Source organism: Lolium perenne, chromosome 5 (assembly GCF_019359855.2).
Source record: "Lolium perenne isolate Kyuss_39 chromosome 5, Kyuss_2.0, whole genome shotgun sequence".
In the NCBI taxonomy this organism is placed as follows: Eukaryota; Viridiplantae; Streptophyta; class Magnoliopsida; order Poales; family Poaceae; genus Lolium; species Lolium perenne.
Window position 1 is genome coordinate 25,255,896 of NC_067248.2, and position 26,533 is coordinate 25,282,428.

The 26,533-nt window shown below is 43.9% G+C and overlaps 1 protein-coding gene across 1 annotated transcript; it reads left to right on the forward strand.

Annotated features, from left to right (window-relative positions):
* Positions 1-9,570: 9,570 nt before the first annotated feature.
* On the forward strand, positions 9,571-24,325 carry LOC127298735 (wall-associated receptor kinase 3-like). The gene is made up of 3 exons (XM_071819779.1): positions 9,571-10,491; positions 18,421-18,585; positions 23,118-24,325. Exons 1-3 carry the CDS (start codon positions 9,594-9,596, stop codon positions 24,101-24,103), a joined length of 2,049 nt encoding a protein of 682 aa, XP_071675880.1. The 5' UTR covers positions 9,571-9,593; the 3' UTR covers positions 24,104-24,325.
* The last annotated feature ends 2,208 nt before the right edge of the window (positions 24,326-26,533 follow it).

Below are 26,533 nucleotides of genomic sequence, written 5' to 3' on the forward strand. Positions count from 1 at the left end.
ACGTATCGATAATTTCTTATGTTCCATGCCACATTATTGATGTTATCTACATGTTTTATGCACACTTTATGTCATATTCGTGCATTTTCTGGAACTAACCTATTAACAAGATGCCGAAGTGCCAGTTCCTGTTTTCTGCTGTTTTTGGTTTCAGAAATCCTAGTAACGAAATATTCTCGGAATTGGACGAAATCAACGCCCAGGTTCCTATTTTTCCCGGAACCATCCAGAACACCCGAGAGCCGTCAGAGGGAAGCCCTGGGGGCCCCACACCACACCCCGGCGCGGCCAGGGGGGGGCCGCGCCCCCCTATAGTGTGGGCCCCCCAGAAGCCCTCCTGCGCCGCCTCTTCGCCTATTTAAAGCCCCTGGATCGAAAACCCTGATACGTTCGACGAAATCCACAGAAACCTTCCAGAGCCGCCGCCATCGCGAGGCCAAGATCTGGGGGACAGGAGTCTCTGTTCCGGCACGCCGCCGGGACGGGGAAGTGCCCCCGGAAGGCTTCTCCATCAGCACCGCTGCCATCTCCACCGCCATCTTCATCACCGCTGCTGCTCCCATGAGGAGGGAGTAGTTCTCCATCGAGGCTCGGTGCTGTACCGGTAGCTATGTGGTTCATCTCTCTCCTATGTACTTCAATACAATAATCTCATGAGCTGCCTTACATGATTGAGATTCATATGATGATGCTTGTAATCTAGATGTCATTATGCTAGTCAAGTGAGTTTTACTTATGTGATCTCCGGAGACTCCTTGTCCCACGTGTGTAAAGGTGACAGTGTGTGCACCGTGTGGGTCTCTTAGGCTATATTTCACAGAATACTTATTCACTGTTATGAATGGCATAGTGAAGTGCTTATTTATATCTCTTTATGATTGCAATGTATTTGTATCACAATTTATCTATGTGCTACTCTAGCAATGTTATTAAAGTAGTTCTATTCCTCCTGCACGATGTAATGGTGACAGTGTGTGCATCCGTGTTAGTACTTGGTTTATGCTATGATTATGATCTCTTGTAGATTATGAAGTTAACTATTGCTATGATAGTATTGATGTGATCTATTCCTCCTACATATGCATGAAGGTGACAGTGTGCATGCTATGTTAGTACTTGGTTTAGTCTTTTGATCTATCTTACACTATAAGGTTACTAAAATATGAACATTAATTGTGGAGCTTGTTAACTCCGGCATTGAGGGTTCGTGTAATCCTACGCAATGTGTTCATCATCCAACAAAAGTGTAGAGTATGCATTTATCTATTCTGTTATGTGATCAATGTTGAGAGTGTCCACTAGTGAAAGTCTAATCCCTAGGCCTTGTTCCTAAATCGCTATCGCTGCTTGTTTACTTTGTTTCTTTGCGTTACTACTGCTGCAATACTACCACCATCAACTACACGCCAGCAAGCTATTTTCTGGCACCGTTGCTACTGCTCATACTTATTTATACCACCTGTATTTCACTATCTCTTCGCCGAACTAGTGCACCTATTAGGTGTGTTGGGGACACAAGAGACTTCTTGCTTTGTGGTTGCAGGGTTGCATGAGAGGGATATCTTTGACCTCTTCCTCCCTGAGTTCGATAAACCTTGGGTGATCCACTTAAGGGAAAACTTGCTGCTGTTCTACAAACCTCTGCTCTTGGAGGCCCAACACTGTCTACAGGAAAAGGAGGGGGAAGTAGACATCAAGCTATTTTCTGGCGCCGTTGCCGGGGAGGAAAGGTAAAAGGTACTCACACTCCGGATCTCGGCTACTAAGCTATTTCCCGGCACTGTAAGTACTCAAAGCTATTTCCTTTAGATCCTGCAATTGCATCTTTTTGTTTCTTGTTTACACTAGTTTGGCATAATGGACAACAATGAGCTTTTTACTCTATTTCCTGATTTAAGACATGGATGGTTTGATCCGAAAATTAAAAAAACCATGGAACATGTTAGTATGAACACTTTGAATACCATTGTTGCTAATGATATGGAAAATTCTAAGCTTGGGGAAGCTGGTTTTGATGAACATGATCTTTTTAGTCCACCAAGCATTGAGGAGGAAATTTACTTTGATGATACTTTGCCTCCTATTTATAATGATTATAATGATATTGGTCTTTTAGTGCCGCCTACTATGGAGAGTAATTTTTATGATGATAATACTATGCCTCCTACACTTGATGAGAATAATGATGATAGCTACTTTGTTGAATTTGCTCCCACTACAACTAATAAAATTGACTATGCTTATGTTGGGAGTAGTAATAATTTTATGCATGAGACTCATGATAAGAATGTTTCATTTGATAGTTATATTGTTGAGTTTGCTTATGATGCTACTGAAAGTTATTATGAGAGAGGAAAATATGGTTGCAAAAATTTTCATGTTACTAAAACACCTCTCTATGTGCTGAAATTTTTGAAGCTACACTTGTTTTATCTTCCTATGCTTGTTACTTTGCTCTTAATGAACTTGTTTATTTACAAGATTCCTATGCATAGGAAGCATGTTAGACTTAAATGTGTTTCTAATTTTCCTCTTGATGCTCTCTTTTGCTTCAAATACAATTTCTTGCGAGTGCATCATTAAAACTGCTGAGCCCATCTTAATGGCTATAAAGAAAGAACTTCTTGGGAGATAACCCATGTGTTATTTTGCTACAGTACTTTGTTTTTATTTTGTGTCTTGGAAGTTGTTTACTACTGTAGCAACCTCTCCTTATCTTAGTTTTGTGTTTTGTTGTGCCAAGTGAAGCCTCTAATCGAAGGTTGATACTAGATTTGGATTTCTGCGCAGAAACAGATTTCTATCTGTCACGAATCTGGGCTGTTTTCTCTGTAGAAAAATCAGAAAAATATGCCAATTTATGTGCGTGTTCCTCAGATATGTACGCAACTTTCATTAGTTTTGAGTTTTATGATATGAGCAACGGAAGTATTTATTAAAAATTCGTCTTTACGGACTTTTCTGTTTTGACAGATTCTGCCTTTTATTTCGCATTGCTTCTTTCGCTGTGTTGGGTGGATTTCTTTGTTCCATTACCTTCCAGTAGCTTTGAGCAATGTCCAGAAGTGTTAAGAATGATTGTGTCACCTCTGAACATGTGAGTTTTTGATTATGTACTAACCCCTCTAATGAAGTTTATGAGAAGTTTGGTGTGAAGGAAGTTTTCAAGGGTCAAGAGAGGAGGATGATATACTATGATCAAGAAGAATGAAAGCTCTAAGCTTGGGGATGCCCCGGTGGTTCACCCCTGCATATATCAAGAAGACTCAAGCGTCTAAGCTTGGGGATGCCCAAGGCATCCCCTTCTTCATCGACAAATTATCAGGTTCCTTCTCTTGAAACTATATTTTTATTCGGTCACATCTTATGTGCTTTACTTGGAGCGTCTGTATGCTTTTGTTTTTGTTTTTGTTTGAATAAATGCTTGTGTGGGAGAGAGACACGCTCCGCTGGTTCGTATGAACACATGTGTTCTTAGCTTTTAATATTCATGGCGAAGTTTCTTCTTCGTTAAATTGTTATATGGTTGGAATTGGAAAATGATACATGTAGTAAATTGCTAAAATATCTTGGGTAATGTGATACTTGGCAATTGTTGTGCTCATGTTTAAGCTCTTGCATCATATACTTTGCACCCATTAACGAAGAAATACATAGAGCATGCTAAAATTTGGTTTGCATATTTGGTCTCTCTAAGGTCTAGATAATTTCTAGTATTGAGTTTGAACAACAAGGAAGACGGTGTAGAGTCTTATAATGTTTTCAATATGTCTTTTATGTGAGTTTTGCTGCACCGGTTCATCCTTGTGTTTGTTTCAAATAACCTTGCTAGCCTAAACCTTGTATCGAGAGGGAATACTTCTCATGCATCCAAATCCTTGAGCCAAACAACACTATGCCATTTGTGTCCACCATACCTACCTACTACATGGTATTTCCTGCCATTCAAAAGTAAATTGCTTGAGTGCTACCTTTAAACAATTCAAAATTTATCACCTCTGATTTGTGTCAATGTTTGATAGCTCATGAGGAAGTATGTGGTGTTTATCTTTCAATCTTGTTGGGCAACTTTCACCAATGGACTAGTGGCTTCATCCGCTTATCCAATAATTTTGCAAAAAGAGCTGGCAATGGGATTCCCAGTCCCAAATTAATTAACAAAAATAGACACTCCTCCATGGTATGTGATTGTTGGACGGCACCCGAAGGATTCGGTTAGCCATGGCTTGTGAAAGCAAAGGTTGGGAGGAGTGTCATCATAATAAAACTAAAATAAAAAGGCACTCCTTCATGGTATGAGATTGTTGGCAGGCACCCGAGGATTCGGTTAGCCATGGTTTGTGAAAGAAAGGTTGGAAGGAGTGCCACCCAAAATAAAATAAAATGGGAGCCGCTCTTTGAAGGTTTGTCTGGCAAGGGGGTTAGAGTACCCGCTACCATTCGTTGACAACAACATACACCTCTCAAAACTTTATTTTTGTGCTCTCTTTATGTTTTCAAAATCAAAGTTCTAGCACAAATATAGCAATCGATGCTTTTCCTCTATGGAGGACCATTCTTTTACTTTTATGTTGAGTCAGTTCACCTATTTCTCTCCACCTCAAGAAGCAAACACTTGTGTGAACTGTGCATTGATTCCTACATACTTGCATATTGCACTTATTATATTACTCTATGTTGATAATATCCATGAGATATACATGTTACAAGTTGAAAGCAACCGCTGAAACTTAATCTTCCTTTGTGTTGCTTCAATGCCATTACTTTAAATTATTGCTTTATGAGTTAACTCTTATGCAAGACTTATTGATGCTTGTCTTGAAGTGCTATTCATGAAAAGTCTTTGCTATATGATTCACGTGTTTACTCATGTCATATACATTGTTTTGATCGCTGCATTCACTACATATGCTTTACAAATAGTATGATCAAGGTTATGATGGCATGCCACTCCAGAAATTATCTGTGTTATCGTTTTACCTGCTCGGGACGAGCAGAACTAAGCTTGGGGATGCTGATACGTCTCCAACGTATCGATAATTTCTTATGTTCCATGCCACATTATTGATGTTATCTACATGTTTTATGCACACTTTATGTCATATTCGTGCATTTTCTGGAACTAACCTATTAACAAGATGCCGAAGTGCCAGTTCCTGTTTTCTGCTGTTTTTGGTTTCAGAAATCCTAGTAACAAATATTCTCGGAATCGGACGAAATCAACGCCCAGGTTCCTATTTTTCCCGGAACCATCCAGAACACCCGAGAGCCGCCAGAGGGAAGCCCTGGGGGCCCCACACCACACCCCGGCGCGGCCAGGGGGGGCCGCGCCCCCCTATAGTGTGGGCCCCCCAGAAGCCCTCCTGCGCCGCCTCTTTGCCTATTTAAAGCCCCTGGATCGAAAACCCTGATACGTTCGACGAAATCCACAGAAACCTTCCAGAGCCGCCGCCATCGCGAGGCCAAGATCTGGGGGACAGGAGTCTCTGTTCCGGCACGCCGCCGGGACGGGGAAGTGCCCCCGGAAGGCTTCTCCATCGACACCGCTGCCATCTCCACTGCCATCTTCATCACCGCTGCTGCTCCCATGAGGAGGGAGTAGTTCTCCATCGAGGCTCGGGGCTGTACCGGTAGCTATGTGGTTCATCTCTCTCCTATGTACTTCAATACAATAATCTCATGAGCTGCCTTACATGATTGAGATTCATATGATGATGCTTGTAATCTAGATGTCATTATGCTAGTCAAGTGAGTTTTACTTATGTGATCTCCGGAGACTCCTTGTCCCACGTGTGTAAAGGTGACAGTGTGTGCACCGTGTGGGTCTCTTAGGCTATATTTCACAGAATACTTATTCACTGTTATGAATGGCATAGTGAAGTGCTTATTTATATCTCTTTATGATTGCAATGTATTTGTATCACAATTTATCTATGTGCTACTCTAGCAATGTTATTAAAGTAGTTCTATTCCTCCTGCACGATGTAATGGTGACAGTGTGTGCATCCGTGTTAGTACTTGGTTTATGCTATGATTATGATCTCTTGTAGATTATGAAGTTAACTATTGCTATGATAGTATTGATGTGATCTATTCCTCCTACATATGCATGAAGGTGACAGTGTGCATGCTATGTTAGTACTTGGTTTAGTCTTTTGATCTATCTTACACTATAAGGTTACTAAAATATGAACATTAATTGTGAAGCTTGTTAACTCCGGCATTGAGGGTTCGTGTAATCCTACGCAATGTGTTCATCATCCAACAAAAGTGTAGAGTATGCATTTATCTATTCTGTTATGTGATCAATGTTGAGAGTGTCCACTAGTGAAAGTCTAATCCCTAGGCCTTGTTCCTAAATACTGCTATCGCTGCTTGTTTACTGTTTTACTGCGTTACTACTGCTGCAATACTACCACCATCAACTACACGCCAGCAAGCTATTTTCTGGCACCGTTGCTACTGCTCATACTTATTTATACCACCTGTATTTCACTATCTCTTCGCCGAACTAGTGCACCTATTAGGTGTGTTGGGGACACAAGAGACTTCTTGCTTTGTGGTTGCAGGGTTGCATGAGAGGGATATCTTTGACCACTTCCTCCCTGAGTTCGATAAACCTTGGGTGGTCCACTTAAGGGAAAACTTGCTGCTGTTCTACAAACCTCTGCTCTTGGAGGCCCAACACTGTCTACAGGAAAAGGAGGGGGAAGTAGACATCAGCGGTACGGGAGGAGGAGGAGGCGGCGCGGCGGGAGGAGGCCAGGCGCCGCGCCGACGAGGACCGCCGCCAGGAGCAGCGGCGGCGCGCCAGAGGCCAGCGCCACGCCGGCAGAGAGGCAGCAGCGCCTCAGGGAGGAGGCGCTGCTCCGTGCGCCGCCGCAGCCTCGGGTGGCTCCGGACCCCCACTCGCCGTGGGAGGAGGCCCTGTGGTCTCTGTGGCCGGAGTCCCCGGCGCGGTCCAGCCACAACAGCGCGTCGCCGCCCGGGGTGGACGACGACGACGTCGCCGACGACGCCCACAGGGGCTAGGCGGCACACCGGCGGCCACCGCGCCGCCGACCTAACCCTAATAGAGGGTTTTCTATATTAGTTTAAATTTAAAAGCACATATAGGGGCTTCTTTTGTTAGTTTTATTTGCCCAAAATAGGGCTATGTACAAATTTGCCCAAAATAGGGCATATGTTCAATGAAATTTCGTTTAAATTCGCATTTTGTTCAAATTTCGTTTAAATTGGCCCTATGCGATGCGTCCGCGCGTTGGGCGCAGCGCGCGACCCAAACGGACACGCGGACGCGGGGCGCTGTCCGCGTGTCCGGGCGGCGACCCAAACGGCCCAAAACAGACGGCCCAGCGCGTCCGTTTGGGTCGCGCGGTTGGAGATGCCCTCAACGGACCGCGATACAATCATCATACAAGTGAATCCCAGGAATTACTTCCCATTTTTTAGGTCTCCTGCAAAGAAAACCAATTATGGATCGGGCTACTTATATTGTGACTTTTTCCGAAGGTTCCTCTCGTTCCTTAACATGGTCAAAAGATTTGCATTTGCGTTGACATAGTAATACGAGAGTTGGCTATTCCAAGAGAAAAGCTCGCTGGTCGAAAACAAAAGCAACAGACCGGCGCCGGCCCCGAGGTCATGCCCCCCATGAGTTGACGACAGACTCACCCAAGCGACCAAAGCATACAGTACACCCGAACACCCCCAGCGCAAAAACCAGGAAATGAAAAATGGAGGCGCCACTCAAAAATCGAGAACAGACCGAGTGCCGCACACGATCTAGCTGATGACAAAAATGAGACAATGTGAACTAACAAAAACACACAAAACCGACGTGGAAGTTCGCGTTAGTATATCTTTGACGATTGGCCAAGTGATCGTCAGCAGTACATGTTCCCACTGACAAGACAAGTGATTCTCATTACTGACAGACCATACCTGTCAGACCGTGTGCTGTTAATGATATTTAAAAATGGGAGTTTTCATTGACGTACATACCGACGGGCTTACTGATAGCCATTTATGAAATATTGAGCTGGCCGAGCACCGTTCCTATATATTTCTTTCTATTTCCAAGCTAATTCATGTTAAGCTTCATGCACTAGCCACTTGAACCAAAAGTCCGAACTGATGGAAAGGGCTAGGCAATCCACATATACACTTCACAACACCCCCACTCGCGTGTGACGGGAGAAGAGAAAGTCAACACGTGAAGGAAGAAGAGGACATAGAGGGGGGCAACAGCAATTTTTAGGCTTAATTGCGAAAACCATGTAAGAGGGGGGCAACAGCAATTTTTAGGCTTAATTGCGAAAACCATGTGAAAACCAGGATTTGAACTCGAGACCTGAGGCTCTGATACCATGTTAAGCTTCATGCACTAGCCACTTGAACCAAAAGTCCGAACTGATGGAAAGGGCTAGGCAATCCACATATACACTTCACAACAATTCACACCTAGCTGCCTTCCTCATTTTCGGTCCCACTCTGTTCAACGGTATGGCCGGACTCAAGCAAACACTACGATGGCTAACATTCTATGGCCTCCTTATACCCGCAAAGGAGGTGACCCGGCGATATATAGGGTGCGGGTGGTTCGCACAAAAATCACGGAGGTCGAAATGATGGCATGGGTGCAGGACCATTACACCACTCTCCCCTTGGTGTACAAGGTCTTCATAAAAAATAATTTGTATTCCGTTACTGTCGATGTAATCGATGGAGTTTATCTCCTACATAGGAATATGATATTTCTACAAGAGGGGCATGACATTTCGGAAGAACTTCGTTTGGCTGGATCAACAAAGCATGCATCAAAGTAGATGGTTCGGACAAAGGTTCGGAGGAGGAGGGAGGAGGGCTAGAATATGAGAATTATAATTTGTCTATGTTCTACTTGTGGTTAATCTATAATCTTTTAATTATTTAGAGTGTGTTTCATCATGTCTCCTTGTTGTGTGTAATGTGTAAACTACGTCGCAATAGTGACATCTGGCTCTCACGGGTTTTAAGTAGTGGACTATCGGTGATAACGATATTCAGAGAAGGCTTTCTCAATGGGCCCTAGGAAGGTTTCTGCTGAAGCGCGATGTAAGTGCATGTAGTGAAATATCCCAGACGGCCGCTAGTTCTCACAAATGTACCGCTGACGCCGCCTGCCAGTGACTCTCTCCGGGCTCATGTGTCCACAATAAGAATTTCCGCCATTGAAAATCATTACCGCCAAATACCTTACCGCAAAGTGGAGTCGTTCCGCTGTCACATCCACCACGATTTCTCCGAGCACTACCTTCGAAGGCAAGGGCGCCGCCACCGCGATGGGAAAGCGGCCGTGACGGAGGGGTGCCGAGGAAGGGGGTTTGGACAGTAGCGTGGTTAGGGTTCCCCGTGTTGCTCGACGGGTGGCTTCAAGGGGTATATGATTTTGCTGCACAATCTACCTACCCCACTTGTTGTAGTGCTAGTTGACTTGGATGGGCAGGGGCAACATCCTATGCTATTTAAGCACATGGAGGGTTGTCTTGGGATCACAACAAACTCATCACAAATTAGTGAGTTTCACGGTCGAGGGAGAAGTATACCTAGTGATGTCAAGAACATTTCAGTTGTCGCTGCTTTTTCTGCTAGCAGGAATAGTTGTGGCGGATGCTGCATATAAAAACGTCGCCGACGGCCCGCACAGCTGCGGCGGCGTTGAAGTCCCCTACCCATTCGGCGTCGTCGATGACAACGGCAACGGCGACTTCCGCGATGGCGAGGTGGGGTTCAGTGTCGCGTGTAAGGCCGGCAAGATGGATTTTTTCGGCAGCGCAATTGGTAACTTCTCCATCAAGACGGCGGAGGTTACCGTATGGCTGCCTGTGAGGTGGCAGTGCTACGACTCTTCTGGCCAGCCAAACGGGTCGCTCGACCTCTCGAACGGCCTGGCGTTCAACAACAAGCGGGTGTATCGCCTCTCCAGCACCGGGAATTCCTTCTTTGTACTCGGCTGCAACACCCTGGGATTCCTCTGGAGCGACCTGGTGGGCGACGCCAACGTCTACAACAAGCTCATCGGCTGCACGGACTATTGCAGAGACCAGCAGAGCGCGGTGGACGGCGTCTGCCATGGCGTAGGCTGCTGCGAGGCCTACATCCCGCCGGGCCTCATTGACAACACGCTATACTTTAGGCAAATCTTCGGCGGGTTTAACGAGTCCATCAGCTTCAGCCCTTGCGATTATGCCTTTGTGGCGCAGAAGGGCTACTACACCTTCCAAACCGCCGACCTCAACATGAACCTGCACCAGACCAAGCGGCTCATGCCGGTGAGGCTCGATTGGGCCATCCGCGACAGCGCCACGTGTGAGGAGGCGAAGAACAATGTAACGTACGCCTGCAAAAGCTCCAACAGCATCTGCCTCAACTCCACCAATGGACCTGGATACATCTGCAACTGCAGCAGCGGCTACCAGGGCAATCCCTATATTGAAAATGGTTGTACCGGTAAGTTCCTCCTTGAACAGGTTCCAAAAGTACCTCTTATATGTAGTATTACCCTGCTAGCTCCGATCCACACTTCTCATCTGGTGTAAGATTCCCTTCAGATAAAATTAGGGGAAACAACTTTTTTTTTACTATCTGGAATTAGAGAACATAAGTATTACCGCAAGACTGCTCTGTTCTATATAATTATATCACTAAGATTAGTGTAAACTTGAAACACTAGGTGATTTAATTCTCAAATAATGGTTTCAATTTACAATCCGTCTTTATATATAGTTAGCTTAATTTATCTTGACGAATCTTTAAAACTGGACGCATGATTGTATGTTGCCTAAAAATATAGCCTCTTCGATGAGGTGTACAGTTGCCACCGTATTGGTTCTAAAATCAGCACGTGGTAACTAGCTTCTCACAAAATAGGCAGGCAACTTAAAGCCAGCACTTTTTTCTCAAAACATGCTGACATGAGATGTACTCCTAGATTTTAGGTCATCTTCAATCTACATACAGGTTTTCTCTTCCATTACGTGGCCTTATCATTTTTATGTTTCCATGTGCATCTAGCATACTCCCTCTTTTTCATAAAATAAGACCTATAGAGATTAAGTCAAAAGTCAATGGTGTTTAACTTTAACCATGTTTTGTAGACAAAAGAATGAATACCATCAGTATCAGTAGATCAACCATCATAATATATTTCTAAAATATTGTAAATGCTTTCATTTTATTGTATATGTTTGATTAAATTAGCAAAGTTTGAAATTTGATAAAAATTTATATGCCTCGTTTTATGATATAGATGTAGTATATTGCTTAATAATACTAACTTAGGTTGTTACAATTCCGTTTTTCCCTTAATAGCGTTTCTTTGTACCATAATAAGGATTTTCCATTTTCAGTCTCACCACTATTAAATAGCTAGTTAATTTAGTCATTTCTCAAATCTAAAACTAGCAATATATTTATGGAGAATTTTTTGTACTGGCATATATAGTTGTATGTCCCATTTAAAGTGATCTGCCCAACAAACACATGGAAAGAATCAGGAAACAAATCAGACACGAGTAGAATATTTGGTTTTGCTAAAAACCCGAAATTTAATTATAGATGAGTTGAAGCTGCAATAGTTAGGTTTCCTAATTTTTTTGTTGAAACATCCTGAAGTTTTTATGCGATTTAAATACGAAAAACAAAAAAAATTATTGTTCCTTAAAAAATTAAGTTCAACAAAATGAACAATTAATCAAAATGTTTTTGGGATATGACATTTCCTAATATGGATCGGGTAAAAAAAATCTATAGACGTAAAGTCAACTTGGAAGTTTGCCACGGCGACATGCCGCGCCCTTGGCCGTTGGACTCTTGGTTATAGTATTGCCAAAGTAGTACAATGTCTGGGTTACTAAAATACTATAGAAGCAATATTAAAGAAGAGAGTGGATTTGGTGTTCAGATGGGTATGTGCGCATGCATCAGCCGTCGTTGGATTTGCTTTGAGATTCTGCCATCCCACTTTCTGAGCTAACGGCGACATACGGTGTTAAACAGAATCTTTTTATCTGTTAGGTGTTGCTCTGGGCCCGATGCGCTCTATCTGCATGCTATCTCTTAGTACTTGGCGAATGAAACCAAAAAGGTACTCCACGGTCAGACACAGGGGAGCCAAATTCGTATTGAGCATGCTGCCGCATGCGCATGGAGACGAGCCTTCTCATCAGCGCCGCCGCGTGAGCTGCGGGCGCCTACTTCGCGCGTCGTCGGCGACGCCGGCCTCCCTACGCTTCAGCCTCCACTAACGGCGTGTGCGGCCGGGACGCCTACTCCTCGTGTGGTCGGCGGCGGCGAGCGGCGGCGCCCTCCCCCGATGCGTGCGCAGTGGCGGCTCCCTCCCCTGATGCGTGCGTGGCCGGGACGCCTACTCCTCGTGTGGTCGGCGGCGGCGAGCGGCGGCGCCCTCCCCGGATGCGTGCGCAGTGGCGGCTCCCTCCCCCGATGCGTGCGTGGCTGGGACGCCTACTCCTCGTTTGGTCGGCGGCGGCGAGCGGCGGCGCCCTCCCCTGATGATATGGTGGTGTGGTCTGGTTTGGTTTGACGGTGTGAACAGTTTGACACCAGCTTGATCTCTTCGTAGCTAGTTTCTGAACATACTTCGAGATCCAACACACATTGATGCTTCGTGTCGTTGTACAGCATGCGCATGTGGAACACCTCATGTAGCAGGGCCGAGCTGCGCCGCAGTCGCTCGTTCTTGCGGCCGGTGTCGCCGAGCTGGCCTCCTGGCCGGCGCCTACGTTGGGGCCCTACACTGCGGGTGATGGCGGGAGGTCGCCAGCCCGCCAGAGCGAGCAGCGGTGGCGCCCTCTGCTTCTGCTAAAGTAGCACGCAAGGTTCTCCATGCTCCCGAGCGCAGTGAGGTACTAGTGTCAGCTCAGTTCAACGCTCTGTTGCTGGTCGCCAGCCGTTCGTCTTTCGGAGGTCAGTGAGATTGGAGGTGGCCAAAAACGAGCTGTGAGGCGCCGGCATGGCGGACGCCTCCTCCACACGCCACCCGCTGGCTGCTGCACGCCCGCGGATCCAGGACGAGGGAATCAAACGGGCCTTGGAGCGGGGCGCGTCCTGGTCTGGCACCTCGACGAGCCCACCTCCGACTCCACTGCCGCGTCCCGCCTCGTCTCCGTGACTCGCCGAGGGGAGCCACCTCGCCGCCGGCGTGGGCTCCGATTGGGCGCGCCAGGTCGGAGTGACGCGGACGGCCTCATCCTGGTGCTGGTGGCCTCCTCCTGGAACCTAGCGGCGGGGCTCTGATTTCTGTGGTAGTTTCGAAGAGAGAGATTGAGTGGTTGAGAGTGCCTCACGGGAGCGGCGGAGGAGATAAGGCGACGAGGGTTGTTTTGACACGATGCTTTTCCTATTCCTAATCTTGAGGCGTCGCACGGGGTGTGCTCACGGACAACTAACGCCGTCGGACACGTGTCAGTCTGTTACCGCGTGCTCACGTACCCCTCTGATCACCAGGCTTCATCCGTATTAAAGAAACGTAAAGTGGTACTAAAATGGATAGTATGCCAGCAGTATTACAATGTAGTGCTGGTTAAAAAGGTGTGACGGATAACAGGGCAAGTTTTTTTTAGACATACCATAACGAAGGCAGTATTATTTTCCCCGAATAAAATAGGCGGTGGAGTATGGACTATCTTTGTTTCCAGAGTTGTTGGAGGAGAAAATGCTAGTATTTTCTCTGGCTAAACGAGTTTGCGGGTGAATTAAGTATACCTTTCTAAAAGTACGGTAGAAGGAGGTAATTGTATTATTTCTGAGTAAAAGAGACGACGGAAGGTGGAGTAACTACATTTTTCTGAGGGTACCGTAGAGGGGCACAATATTATTTTTCCTGAGTAAAAGAGACATCAACTATTTCATTTTTTTTCTGAAAACTACCAAAGAATTATGCACTGGTGAAAACATATCTAGTAATTACTGTCCAGAACTCTAGTTTAGGTGAAGATTCGTGTAAAAACTATCGCGCTTGTGCACCATTTAGAAATTACCGTCGGAGGAATACACGTCTTGTAAGAATTATTATTATTATGTAGTTAGCGGTCGGTTTCATAGTTGACATTGGCACACGACAAATTACTGAAGCAGTTGAATATCTTATATATTTACTAATTGGAGGCACCATACGAGATACCACGTTAATCCACATCATCAGAATAATTAAGACAGTTAGATCTGAAATTTACGGCTAGGATTAGTCAAAAGTTATAATTTATAATGTCAAAGTAGACAGTTACGTCACGTTTGTTTACAGGGTCAGGTAGGCACGTTTGTTTAATCCGTAGGTTGTTTGTGACGCGAAATATTAACAGCTGATATTTTAAATTGGTTTAGCCCGCATGTCCAAGAGTCCGCATGTCCAAGAGTCCGCATGTCCAAGAGTCCAAGGTTTTTACTACGCTTAACCAATCTAATCCATAGTCAGCTACTCAGCCGGCATGTTCTAGGTTAGGTGTCCATGTTATGTACTACATCTAAGAGCACCTTCAGTCGCGTCCCCCTCATTTGGGGGACCGGGACAAGAAATGGGGAAAAAAATTGTCCAGTCGCGTCCCCCAAAGCTAATTAGCACCTTATTTTGTGTCCGGCGTCCCCGGTAGAGACTCTATGCAAACAGCGTCCACATGCATGCATGCAGCCTCTAGTCCCTACATGCTAGTCTCTTTTCCCACACTTTCTCTCACCTATTTTTCCCACATGGGGTGGTCCCCTCTATTAAAATGCATGCATCCGGACGCAGTTTGAGGGACGCGGCTGGGAAGGGTCTCTTTTTTGTAAAGATTTTTGGTCTCTTTTTGTCCGGCGCGGTCCCAAACGTGCCCCAAATCATTTGTGCCGGACGCTTTTTAAGGGACGCGACTGGAGATGCTCTAATAAACCGTTCAATTACGACATCTCTTATACATTGCGTGAACCATTTGACAATGAAGGGGCTGCGCTAAGAAAAAAAGAGAGGCTGCATGAGAGCCTATTCTGCTACAAGGGAGGCTGCAAATATGTTGCTGGGAGGATCGATAGGCTTGGCAAATGCATGAGCACGACAGGAACTAATTGAAAGATCAAGAGCCGCGGACGGATCCACTCATGTTACGAGGCACCATTGGATATGATACCGGCAGGCTGAACGGGAAATCCTCTCCGGTAAGCCGTTAGGCGCTGAGCATGCAAAACAGTGGTGTGTAATGCAGGTTTAGTCTATATCTCTACATATGTACATGCTAAAGAAACCGGTAGAATTTATTTTATTTTTCTCCATGCGCGTAATATAAGAATTTTCTTTGTTTTCTCACCGATTTACTACTTTGCCTGCTATGCGAATGAGGATTCCAATAATTCCTTAGAGCATGAATTCGTATCATACTTGAGGATTTAGAAAATTATTATTGTCCATGGATAAATAAACACCAAAAAGTTGTGGCTGAGCTGTCGTGTAAGTACACCCACTAATTGGACATTTTTTGTAATCATGGAAAAAATATGAGTGTAGCAAAATGTTATATAATTTATTTATTTATTGATAAAGGGGTTGTATGAAAAACATAGAAAGACAAAGTGTTAGAAAATTTGTAGGAGTGTACAATTAACCAAATTTACATTATTTTTCTCTCAACCTGCCAAACAATATCAAAGTAAAATGTTATGGGTCCACAAAATTGTACTTCAATAAGTTAAGAACTTCTTTGAATTTTTGGTACACCAAATAAGTGAGAAAATAAGTACACGTCAGATTACAAAATTTTGCATTTGAAACCATGTTGCCCACTAATATAATGTATATAACCTAAATAAAAATGCATGTATATGTGTACTATAATTTTCAATATAATTAATTTTAAACGCCCTAGCCCGGGCGAGTGCCTGGGTTGATGACTAGTTTCTACTAACTGTAAACATAACTTACGGTTGAGGTTGAAGATTCGTGTAAAATTTGTTACGCTTGTGTGTCGTTGAGAAATTACCGGCACAAAAATATTTGCCTAAAATAATTGATATTAAGTTGTTAACGATCTATTTCATAGATGTCATCGACACCTAACAAATTACTCTCAAAGATTAAAAAGAAAGTTAGCAAATAAAAAATATGCATTTACTGGCGACAAATTACTGCGTAAGTTGAATATTTCCATACGCGAATTACCGCAAAATATTAGTATAAAAATTAAAAATTACTGTCAAAAATTCTACAAAGTCAAAAGAAAATCAAAAAAAGTATAAACCGAGGCACTCTGGTGGCGATGGCCACCTACTCCCTTCCTTCTCCCCCATTGCACTTCCCCGCGGGTCAAATTTTTTTACCACTGTCTTTCCCAAGAAACCACTCATCTCAAAGCTCCCGACACCATGGCGCTGCTGCCGGGGTTGGAGCCCTGGAGGCCACGGCGCCCCGACCCTAGTTTCCTCGGCGCATCTCTCTCCGGTTATGGTCACAAAGAAGGCTCTCTTTACGGCAGGATGTGAGAGGTGCCACCGTGGTTGTGCCCAGCAGGCGATGTGCTTCTGTCGCACACATATGCTGCAAGCTGCCAACCTCCTCCAACGCTGTTAGCACCATTCTATGGATTTGCATCATCACAAGATAATTTTGCGAGGACGTGGGCATAGCCCAGTGGTTGGGGTCGCAGTGGCGCACCCCAACGACCAGAGTTCGAATCCTATCAGGAGCGAATTTCTGGAATTCTCACGCCAAGGTCCCGCTTCTACTATATCATTTAGCGTCTAGTTCCTCCTAGCACTAATTCATTTTATTTTTCACAAGATAATTTTGCTACAACAGTCATGTAGATGTGCATTACTAGGATTTTTTTCTTCAACCTTTATCTGATTTTGCACCATTACATCATAGGAATAAATATTTTGCTACAACCATTCTACGGTTTTGCCATAATAGCACAAAATGAAAATTTTACTACAAGGTATCCATCGATGTCTCTTACTAAGTTGGTTTTGCTACAATAGCACAAAATAAAAAATTACTACGAGGTCTCCGGTGATGTCTCTAACTAAGTTGGTTTTCAGACAATAGCACAAACCATTTTCTACGAGATCTCTGGTGCGTTCTCAGACAATGTTTATGGGCGACATGTCTTTTTTATTTTGCTTATGGTCTAATTGTTTTATTTTTGCTATGATGTAGCCAATGTGAAATTGGGGGCTAGAAAATCCCCTAGGGACGCTCAGTACTGACGTATGTTGTCCTTCCACCTAGTCCAACGTGAAGTCATTATGTCCGCCCCTAAGAGTGTCCAACTGTTAGGCAGGCCTTGACCTTTACGTAGTGTTGGTTAACGAATCGGACCGGATCGGATTTCGTCCATAACATATCCTTTACCACATATTTTTCTCGGATTCGGATCGGAGCAGATATTAACCGGTTTCGGAATTGAATATGGATATACCAGACTGCAGATTCAAATCGGAAACGGGATGGACACAAACGGAAACTAAAATAGTTGGATATATGCTCTCATCGGTAGCTAGATATAGTTCTTGAAAATCTTGAGAGAGATTTAATCTTTTAATCTTGTGTAGTGAAGAAAAAATACACAATTTACGCTAAAACTCAAGCATCGATAGAATTTAGAGATAAACATGCCCATCAAATGAATTCGGTACTTTAATAACTACTAACCTTGGAGATTGGTCTTGGCTTTTGAATCAAAATCGAATTATCCGGTTAAAAACCTTGGGATTATCCTAATTAAATTTAGGATAATCCATATCCACATGCCATTTGTTATACCATATCATGTACCGTATATGGGGCATCACTTCGAAATCGGATATCTTTATCCATCGGATGTTTAAAATCGGATATGGATACCTTAAAACGGTCTCGGGCCGATTTCGGCGTGAAAATTATCCTATCTATTACACCCCTACCTATATGTATAACTCCATGCATGTCTCTTTACCAAGAAACTCTAGTGACAACACAGAGACATACCAAATCATTCATAACCATTAAAATATATTTATGAGTGCTCATGAATTATCAGTGACTTAATCAAAATCCTTGGTCTTGCTTAATCCATTTGAATTTCCATTTTTTAGATTTTCTGACATTACTTACTTTTAATCAACATCCTTAAAACTCTGAAAGAAATTTTTTTTTTATAATATACTAGTGAAATTTTTTCTTTCTATTACTATGGTGTTATTTTTTTCCACGATTTTATTTTATCATGGTTATTAGATGCACCTTAGTCATGTAATCTTCAGTACGCAACTCTTAGGTCGGGGACTAAAGTTTTCCGGCATGCAGATTTTGACCAAGTTTATTAACTCGGTGACTAGGTGGTATGGAAAAATAAACTTTTTTTCTCTGTCAGTTCAATAGAGTGGTCTGCTAACTACAGTTAATAAATAATGCAGATATCAATGAGTGTGACGACCCTGATGCTTGCCGGGGAATCTGCGACAACACGCAAGGTTCCTACAATTGTAGATGCGGCAAGGGCACACACAGTGTTGATCCGTTCACAGCGCCGTGCGTGTCAAATTTGACACGGAAACAGAAGATCGCCATAGGTATGCCCTGTAGCTATACTGCAATTTTAATATATTAGAATTTTGGTCCACTGTTTATTTCGGCTTTGTGGATTGCATTTATTAGGTTCGTTTGTCACTTTTTTGTAATTTAAGATCGTATTACATGGTTTGACAAAAATGGTACCATTACCATAAAAATGAATTAAGATAGTAAATTGTATCATATGGTACCATCTAAGTTTTTTTGGCCGCAGAGCTTGATGGACGAAACCTATCAACTATAAAGGACAGGTGAATAAGAGATTTTTTTAAAACTAAGTTAAAGTGGGGCAGGAGCTCGAGAGTGGCGATACGTAGGCTGTTTTTGAATCTATAAAAATTTAGTTTAGACATGTCAAAAAAATCTAAAAAAGTACCTTGATATAGATAATATTGTAATCTACAAATGTGTAAATATTCAGAATGAAATATGTTCTATTTTGGACCCAGAAAAATTAACAAATTTGATATCATTGTTGGTAAATAATAATGAACCGTACACTAGATTTTATTATTTTTACTGAGGCCAAAATACAACGTATTTCAATCTGGAAATTTACACATTGGTAGATTCCAACAATCTCTATGTCTATGTATTTATTTTTCTTCAAAATTTTCTAGAACTATAAAATCAATAGTTGTAAAGTTTTTGAGAAAAACAAAAGAAACCTGGCTACATGTAGCCCGAGCTAGAAACAAGGTCTTTGGTAGGAGCTCTGCCTTTTCGTACCACATCACATAAAGTGAACAAAAAGGCACGATCATGCCACAAAGCCCACTACGCCCAATGCTGATCCACCTGCACCCGCACGGATCTAGGCATGACCTTCGTCTTTAATAGCCATCACCATGGTTGGACTAGATGTATTGTTGAAGACTAGTATTCCAAGCAAAAAATATGGAGATTGGTCCGAGCATATTAGCAGGGAGCCCCCGAGGCTTTGTGAAAATCTCCCACTCGGCGCCCAAATTACTTGCAAAAGCAGTAGATTGCCCAATTCTAATAGCCCAACCGGCATCCAAATAACAACTTATTCAAAGAGTGATCCTTCACGTGGATGGCCCTCAGGTGTCCCACACAGAGGTGGAATATTCAGGAGATGGGGAGCCTCTAAATTGTGCCTGATAAGATGAACTGGAGGAGTAGTCGTTTCACATTTCACGTCCAGATAATGGAGTCAGGTATTCTTGGCTGTAAAGTGATCTCTCAACTTATTCAAAGAGTGAAAAATTGTAGAAAATGGTTTGCCGTGAAGAGGTGGACCTTGAGGTGGAGCAACTAGTGGAGTTTGGGCGATTGTTCTAGATTTGCGCTTGGATACTTGAAAATTGCGGGGAGTGGAGTCAGCTAGGCAGGTAATGTCTAGCTTATTGAGGCTGCAACCTGCAGCCCCTCTTGGTCACTCTCTCGCTCATGGACGGAGATAGAAAGAAAGAGTTAGCTTGCATGGAGCTAACTCGGTGCACACGGACCTATGATTCGCTCGCCTAGGCTGCCTGCACAACCTGCTCCCACGTGCACGATGCGGCCGACTTCCAACGGCCACTACTACTCCTGCTACTCTCGCCAATGATTCGGACGTGGCCACACACACGTACACACACTAGGCACACCCTCCACGGCAACCAGTGGCGGAGCCAGGATCCGACCAAACCCCGGGCCAAAAACTAAGGACAAATAAACTATATATATGTTTTATTTTACAAAAACCTGGTACAATTGTGCAGATAAACATAAAATTTAAACTACATTGTTAGCTATCAAACAATGTACATAATAGATGAATAAAAACTAAAAATAATAGCAAATGGATACTTTGGTTTGAGGATTCACCTATTGGTTAGGTGTGGAGATTTGGAAAAAAAATCTCCATCTTCTATTCCTACAACATGACATTTTAAAAAGAAAATCATTGATTGAATGTCTGACTCAATTCAGTTATTCATGCTACTCTATATTAAGGATATTATTACTGTGCTTTTTTTGCTATGGTCAGTCAGGATTACTGATCAGTTGAGCTTTTTTGTCATTTATTTGTTTATAAATCGTATGGAGACCCTCCCCTTGTGCTACCTGATCTGGAGTTCAGGAATAATCGAAAGTTCATAATTCAGAAATTACCTCCCTCGTTTTGGATTTTTGCCTGCTTCTATCGCGCGAGTAGGGGAGCAACCGAGCGCAGGTCCGAGCGGAGCCGAAGGTGCGGAGCAGCCAGCAGAAGGGGGCGTGAGAGGGGATACCGAGTAGGGGAGGCGACAGGCAACGGCGGACGGAGCCAGGGCGGATGAGGCTGCGAGTGGAGGGCCGGCGGCGGCGATGTCCGATCTAATCGGCGAGTGGAAAGGGGGCGCTGCTCTTGTTCGTGTGCTGTGTGCAGTTCTGGCTCGCCAGGAAGAGAAACGAGGTGCTGATGGACTTCCTTTTCAACTGAGCTGGGCCAATCGCGGGCCACTTCCATGATCTACTCCCTCCGTGCAGAAATATAAGACGTTGGTGGTCACGTTCACGAAACTTGTGGGTTTCCAAAAATACCCCCTGCCAAAACCGGGACCGTCTCTCCCTCGAATCTTCCTCTCGCGACCGAACATAGCACCACCCCACCTTCCTCCACCGATCCAGATCGACCGCCGCCGGCATAGCGCCCCTGCTCCTCGCCGCCAGCAGTGCTCCCCTCATCCGCCTTGAACTCCTGGACTATCGGCGCTTCGGTGCCTCTCGTCCTCGTAACCGGGTGGAGCGGCCCGCAACGAGGGATGCGCCAGCGTGGTCAAAGGTCTCATTTTGATGCGCCGGGGCGGGAGCTGAGTGCGGCCGCCCTATAGCTGCGTGCGCCGGAGCTAGATCGGCTCTCCTATGGCATGGACCCTGCGCCTCGTCCGCCCGTCCGTGCTCTCGGTTGTCATCGAGGCCGGCAAGGGGAAATTCATGACGGCGACTCCTCAGTTTCGCCGGATCTGCAGGAGCTGCCGGTGGCCTCCGGCGTTGCTGGGAGGTTGAGGGCGAGTTGCCGCAGCTGCCGGCGTTGTCTCCTGCACAGCCAGATCTTGGGGACGAGCTGATGGGAGGTTCGTGTAGCTTGGCTGCTGGTGATCGATTCCGGTCGAATTGATCCCGGTGTAGCTTGGCTGCTGGCGATCGATTTCGGTCGAATTGATCCCGGTGTAGCCTGGCTGATGGCGATCGATTCCGGAGCGGCCTGGCTTCTAGCGATCGATTCTGGAGCGGCCTGGCTCCTGGCGATCGATTCCGGCGACGCGCGTGGATCGATTCCGGATGGGCGCGGTGGATCGGGAGCTCTGCGATCAATTCCCCACCGGAATCCAGCCGGGTGGATCGGATCAAGAGTTCGCGAGAAGCGCGGATGGATATGGTGCTGAGCGGAGGCGATCGGGGCGATCGATTAAAAATCCGAATTGTTTCGGACAAGTGGGAGGGGTATTTTTGTACATTTTCCTGTTTTGGGGGTTGTCGGAAAACTCCCAAACGTCTTATATTAAAAAACGGAGGGAGTATATAGGTAACAGGTCAGGAATTTTGTTGCGCCCCGGGCCATGGCCCTTGTTGCCCGGGGCCTGGCTCCGCCCGGCAACGTACAACCTAGACGCTGGTCGACACAGAAGGAGTGGTTTATTCCTAATATTCTCTCCCTAAGCCACGACTTCACCACCCATCCTGACGTACAGGATACCGACTCCTCATCGACTGTCGTGGGGAACATCCTTTCTTTGTCTCTGGTGACACGTCACACACACCGTAACTTCTTCTCTAGCGACACCATATTCTTTGTCTCCGACGACAAACACCGTCTTTTCCAGCCCAGGCGACCTACGCCGGTTCTCCTTGTTCAAACGGCGACACACGACGGTGACCACATCACACTCGGCCAAATACATTTTAACACCCGCTATCCAGCCAAAAAAAAACTAGAAAACCCTATAGCAGTACTCAACTTGAGACAAGTTCGCCCACACAAAAAACTTGAGACAAGGTGTTGACCTCGTTACCCATCTATATATCGCACAACGGGTGAAGACACTTGCAACTTGCTTCTTTATTTTTAAAGAGCCGTTTACTACGTTGGTACTTGCTATTTTGATCTCAGTTTTGGACACCTAATCCACTTTTTTATTAGGTCTACCAATGGTGCCACCACTTTGCATATTTATATTTGCGCTTGTAGTTGTCCACTAAACCTTAATGAATTGGTGATCCATCCATGTTGGTATCTTATTTTCAAATTAGACCAAGCTAACATATACTCCAAACTATTCTAGTTGTTATAAATTAAATTGCGTTTTATAGTTAAATACATCTTGAAAAATTGAACATAGCTACCTGGCTATTTTTAGTACATGCCACCAATGCAATTCAATGGTAATAAACTATCTATGCATGATTCTTGTACTAGATATTAGAATTATTTAAATTTTAATATTCAAGCATCGTTAAAATTTATCACAGAAGTATTTCTTACATTCTTTTATTCATTGGAGGAATAAGGTCTTGGGTTTTTTTGCAGGTGCATCGGTAGTGGTATTAGTCAGTGTTTTCATCATAATAGTTATCGCATTCTTCTGGATTCTTGCCAAGGAGAAAAGAAAGATGAAAGAACTATTTCAAAGGAATGGCGGACCAACACTGGAAAAGCTTAATAATATAAAGCTATTCACAAAGGAAGATATCAAGAAAATTCAGAAAACTAGCACATACATTGGAAAAGGGGCCTTCGGTAGTGTTTACAGTGGGCGCATCGAGGATAGTAATCAGGCAGTTGCAGTGAAGGAGCCCATCAATGGTACTTCAGCGGACAAGGGCCAGTTTGTGAACGAGATTATCATTCAATCTCAAGTTATCCACAGGAACATTGTCAAGCTCGTAGGCTGTTGCTTAGAAGTTGATATTCCAATCTTGGTCTATGAGTTTATTCCCAATGGTAGCCTGGATGATATTCTCCATGGCACCAGGAAGATGCCTCTCAGTATGGGTCTCCGTCTAAAAATTGCTGCAGAATCAGCGGAAGGTCTAGCTTATATGCATTCGAAAGCAAATACCACAATCCTTCATGGTGATGTTAAACCAGCCAATATACTTTTAACTGATGATTTTGCACCGAAGATCTCCGATTTTGGTATATCAAGGTTAATTGCCACAGATCTACAACAAACTGCACATGTTATTGGTGACATGAGTTATATGGATCCCGTATATTTTCAAACAGGACTGCTGACCAAAAAGAGTGATGTTTACAGTTTTGGAATCATGCTATTGGAGCTCATTACAAGGAATAAGGCCACACATTCTGACAACAACAGTTTACTCAGGAATTTTCTTGATGTTTATACAACGCACAAATCTGTGACTGAGCTCGTAGACAAAGAACTTGCAGAGTTAGATGATCCTGAGCTTATTGATAGTTTGGCAGTGATGATTAACCAATGTGTAAATCTCGATGTCAATCAGAGGCCTGAGATGACAGATGTAGAAGAGCGTCTTCACGAAATGTTGAGGAGGTATGATAGTAAATAAGATGATCTTTCAAATTAATGATCATGTGGTTTCATGGCAAGTTCATGCATGATCAATTTGAGGGACAATATAAGAAATGATCATGTAACGTGCATCTGCTTATAAATGTTACGTTTACTTTCCTACAAGTATGGTATCAGTAGAAACCATGTATTTTTAATGTGCTTTCTGTATGTACGTACTCCCTCCTCGGTATAAATGCTAGAGGAGGAGGCTTGTACCTCGGACCGAATAAATGGATGTGTGTGTTTTGATTGTAATTGTTAGCTTGTGATTGCTGAAATGAATGTGATTTGAGTTGTTTGGAACATTCTCCCTCCGTTCACAATTACCCTGCATTTTAGGTTTAATCAAAGTTAAATGTTACAAAGATTGACTACGAATATAGGAAACACACTAGTAGAAAAAGGGGCAACAGTATAAGCCTTTAGTACCTGTTGACACCGATTTTGTCTCGAACTAAAATGCCGATGAGTATGAAATGTAGTAAATTAAATAATATAAATTTTAAAATAAAGCTTTCCGGTCAATATGGAAATTCATCTCTACATATATTTCGACAGCGATAGCATCGGTCCAACATCGACCTAAATTCATGACATCGCGAGCGGCACTAAATTGTGATATGTTCGATCACGATGTAGCGGCCGGCTCGACAACCTTATAAAATATGGTCGTGCCGAACTAAAATAAATGGCAAAATAAATTTTATAATCCATATACAAAATTATGGGTGGATGCATGTTAGCTAATTTATATGTGTATACTAGCTAGCTAGACAATTCATACCGTACAGATACGAAGACGCAGCCCTTAATCACGTGCATGCATGGATTCAGCGGCATCGTTGCTTAATTAACTAATCAGCCCATGTCCATAAACAATACATACAACGCTAGCTACAGGCTTGCAGCAGCTCACCACTTATTAGGCCAGGCTAATTAAACTCCTAAAGCCCATTAGAGAGCACGAAGGGAGAGCTGGCCTCACAAAGCATATCCACTCGGTCAACACGATGCCCGCGCCGCCAAGATTTCTGGACCTGCATGATCGAGAGATGTGGGCACGATCCCACGATTTCCTTACGGCCGGCATCGCTCAGCCGATCGTCTATATAAGGACCTTCCCCGCTCATCGCCAAAGCTAATCACGAATCGCAAATCACAATCACCGGCGCTTGTGCTTGCCTACCATAGCTCGCCCAGTGCCCATACATACATATACGCTGCTGCCGACTCCATACATCGCCGGCCGCTTCCGTCGTTCGTCGCTGCGTTGCCCGCCTCCGGCCACTCGACATACACCCTACCATAAGTGTTGTTGTCTAGTTGCCGTAGGACAGCACCAGTCCGTACATCGCCGCTGCATCTTCCGTTCATCTTCAACGATAATGTGAGAAAAGGATGCACTGGCTCTACGTATTGCTCTAGAGAAGGAAGCGAATATACTTCTAGCTCCATATTCTGATGCTTGCTTACATGCCGTAGATGCTTTAGGCTGCTCAAACTACTCAAATTAATCTACCTCCTTGTTTTGGTCTCATGGTGAAATCTCATGATGATACGGATCAGGATAATCAACTAAATCCTTAATTTGGTCTCATAGTGATCTTCGATTCTATGATGATACAAGTAAGGTACACCTAATAAAATTCATCTTGTTTTGGTCGTATGGTGACTTTTTGTCCCTTGCTGATGCAAATCAGGGTCCGGCTATTATCTACCATACATATATCTCTCATGATAGTAGCATGATAAAATATTTAAGCAAAGTTATTTGAACCCTGAATTCGCTTATACCTTGAGTTGATTCATGCATGATTTAACTCTGTATAATTAAACTGAATGCATGATGCTTGGTTACGCTGGGTGCATATACCCTATGCCACACTAGTACTAATTAATACAACCAAACATAAACTGCATTTGATCATACTATATGTGAGCCTCACCGCACCGTGCTAGTAATGATACAAGCAGTGTAGTAAACCAAATGCTGTTTGCATAGCACCCACCTAGCTGACAGTATAGTGTCTACCTAGGTAAAATAAAACTGGACGCATGTTGTTCTATTCATATTAGACTAGGCAGGCGCTTCATACGGATGCATGCATTAGTCGAGCCAGAGATAATGTCTTATATTCATTTTGCGCTAAATATAAAATAGTGCATCTGTTCCAAATGAAAATATTCATGCATGACATTTGCTTTATATATTAGTCCCATATCCCTAGACTAATAATTCCATCATGCCCATGAAAAATAGATCGACTTATATTCTTGTTCGGTCACACTACATGCTATGCTATGTTAGTGATGATACGGACAAGAGAAAATATCCATACTTCGCTCGGTTATACTACACGTGGGCATATTGCTACACGGCGCTAGTAATAATACAAGTGAAGTGACATCTAATAAAATATGTTCA

Bases quoted from the DNA above. Each gene is read 5' to 3' on its own strand.
- LOC127298735 (XM_071819779.1), top strand. From the start codon at position 9,594: ATGTCAAGAACATTTCAGTTGTCGCTGCTTTTTCTGCTAGCAGGAATA. The intron at 10,492-18,420 runs GTAAGTTCCTCC...TAAATAATGCAG, and splicing joins TATTGAAAATGGTTGTACCG to ATATCAATGAGTGTGACGAC. The intron at 18,586-23,117 runs GTAGCTATACTG...TAGTGGTATTAG, and splicing joins GATCGCCATAGGTATGCCCT to TCAGTGTTTTCATCATAATA.